We start from the raw sequence: 2,161 nt of genomic DNA on the forward strand, positions 1-2,161 counted from the left end.
TGGCCTTCAAATTCCTCAGATAGAGGCCAAAAATTACACAACTTCGCAGGAATATTTTACAAAGAATGTTTAATAACCACTCAGCAATTATTGACATTGATGGTTATATAAATCAGTTTAAATTATAATTGCCATATTAAATTTTGTATCATAAATATTTTATTTTCCAAAGTTAAAATTTAAATAAAGAGTAGAAAATAATTTAACTCATAAATTAATAAAAATATAACATCTTCTTTGGAACTTTCAAACAGTACATTCAGTACCAGTCACTGAACGCATCTGCTAGAGTTTCTGAAAACATTGTCAGGTCTCAGAGGCACAGGCCTCTCAGTTCTGAAAGCAATCAGTAAGTTTGCTAATGATGGGAAAGTTCCTCATGATTTCTGCTCGGACCACCATCCAGGCACAGCTGCTGTACTCCTTGTCTTTCAGGTACCTTTGCAGTCTCCGATAATAGCTCTTCAAATGGAGAATGGCCATGGAGTTTCTCCAGGCTAAGCTCTCTTCTGGTTTTTCCTTCAGGATTGTCTCCAGACGGTCCATCTGTTTATGGAGTTCACCAAAGAGGTTCTCAACAATGGTCTTATTCCACCCAGTGCTGGAGAAATCATTTGTAAAGACAGAGAAGATATTCTGGAGCATCTCATGGATGAGGAAGGCAGCATCCTTCTTCTTGAACTGCTGTTGGTGCTTTCCAGGCTAAGCTCTCTTCTGGTTTTTCCTTCAGGATTGTCTCCAGACGGTCCATCTGTTTATGGAGTTCACCAAAGAGGTTCTCAACAATGGTCTTATTCCACCCAGTGCTGGAGAAATCATTTGTAAAGACAGAGAAGATATTCTGGAGCATCTCATGGATGAGGAAGGCAGCATCCTTCTTCTTGAACTGCTGTTGGTGCTTAATTTTCTCAGGGAGCTTAAAGTTAATCCTGTCCTCAAGGCAGGGCCTTATATTCAGCTGTAACAGGAGCTCCTGGCATGTCACACTGCCGCTGCTTTGATAGAGTCGAAGCGCCTTGTAGCTGATGGAGAGGGCTGTGGTAGAAAAGCACAGAAGGAGCAAGGTTTGGAGGATACACCCGTTGGTCATGATGGAAGCTGGGCTGGTGTTGGCTGCTACCTGCACGGTAGGACAAAACCTCCTGAAGTCTGGAGTGTGAGTGTTCTTCCTCCATGGGTATGAGCTATTTATAAGGGATGGTCTTCTCTGCTTCACAGGAATTTCCCACTTTCAGTTCTCCCTTTCAGTTTTCCTATGTCATTTTTTTCTTATTAACAGTTTCTAATACTCTATTTAAACTCCTTGTTATTTTATAAACTATATATTAGGTAAGATAAACAAACTGTAAGGATTTCTAAAACTTTGTGAAGTTTCACTAAATGCTAAGGTAAAGGGAGAAAAGAGAAAAGGGACAGCAGACAATCTGAGGACAAAACAAACCACAAACAGCCAGAGGACTTAACTGAAAGGCTGGGTCAGAAAAGCAGCTGATTCCCAATGGGTTTTACTCAATAAAATAGTGGGCTGATGTGAAAGGGCCTCTGTAAGTTTGGTGGGGAGGTGTATTATAATAGGTGTATGAGAAACTTGAAATCAATAAGCCATTGCTCCCCTCTGTACAGGGCCTCACCATAAAGAGAAACTGCTATGAGTGCGATCAAATTCGAGCTCTGTAGAAACTGCAGAAGTGGGGAGGAAGGTGGGACGCTCCTGGGATGGGCAACTCAGGAAGCAGGAGACCTCTCTTCTGAGCACTTCAACAAAGCAACAGCAGAGAGAGTGCTGGGAGTTGAAACAAAACAAAACAAAAACATCCTGGCTCCTTGAGAGCCTCAGGGAAAATGAACTCCTATGAAATCCAGCCACAGGAAAGTATTGCCATGGGACCCAACACAAAGTTATTGGTAGAACAAAATTTCTAAACAATGAGACTATTCCATGGTTATGGTGAGGACGGTTCAAAATTGTGTGGTGCATAAAACAATGAGTAGGTTTGAAGGTCAAATGACCAAACTTTGGAAAAAAGTCAAGGAATATGAAAAATTACATTGGAACGAGGGTGATCATTTTCATTAATATATGAAATGCAAAGGTACAGAAGAAAATATTGATGTTACTATAGATGAGTAATAAATTTCAGCATGGCAAAACAGGACACCA

General features: G+C 40.7%; 1 protein-coding gene across 1 annotated transcript; it reads right to left on the reverse strand.

Moving 5' to 3' along the window:
* Positions 1–330: 330 nt before the first annotated feature.
* On the reverse strand, positions 331–1,090 carry LOC103746144 (interferon beta-like). The gene is made up of 2 exons (XM_008848259.1): positions 801–1,090; positions 331–601 (listed from the first exon to the last, which is right to left on the reverse strand). Exons 1-2 carry the CDS (start codon positions 1,088–1,090, stop codon positions 331–333), a joined length of 561 nt encoding a protein of 186 aa, XP_008846481.1.
* Between the last annotated feature and the right edge of the window lie 1,071 nt (positions 1,091–2,161).

The sequence above is a fragment of the Nannospalax galili genome, unplaced genomic scaffold, assembly GCF_000622305.1.
Source record: "Nannospalax galili isolate Female #2095 unplaced genomic scaffold, S.galili_v1.0 scaffold33564, whole genome shotgun sequence".
Classification (NCBI taxonomy): Eukaryota; Metazoa; Chordata; class Mammalia; order Rodentia; family Spalacidae; genus Nannospalax; species Nannospalax galili.

What these genes read in the sequence shown, in the direction of transcription:
- LOC103746144 (XM_008848259.1), bottom strand. Translation starts at nt 1,090, where the DNA reads ATGACCAACGGGTGTATCCTCCAAACCTTGCTCCTTCTGTGCTTTTCT. An exon ending in AATGATTTCTCCAGCACTGG is followed by an intron (nt 602 to 800) that starts GTGGAATAAGAC and finishes TGATTTCTCCAG; the next exon opens with CACTGGGTGGAATAAGACCA.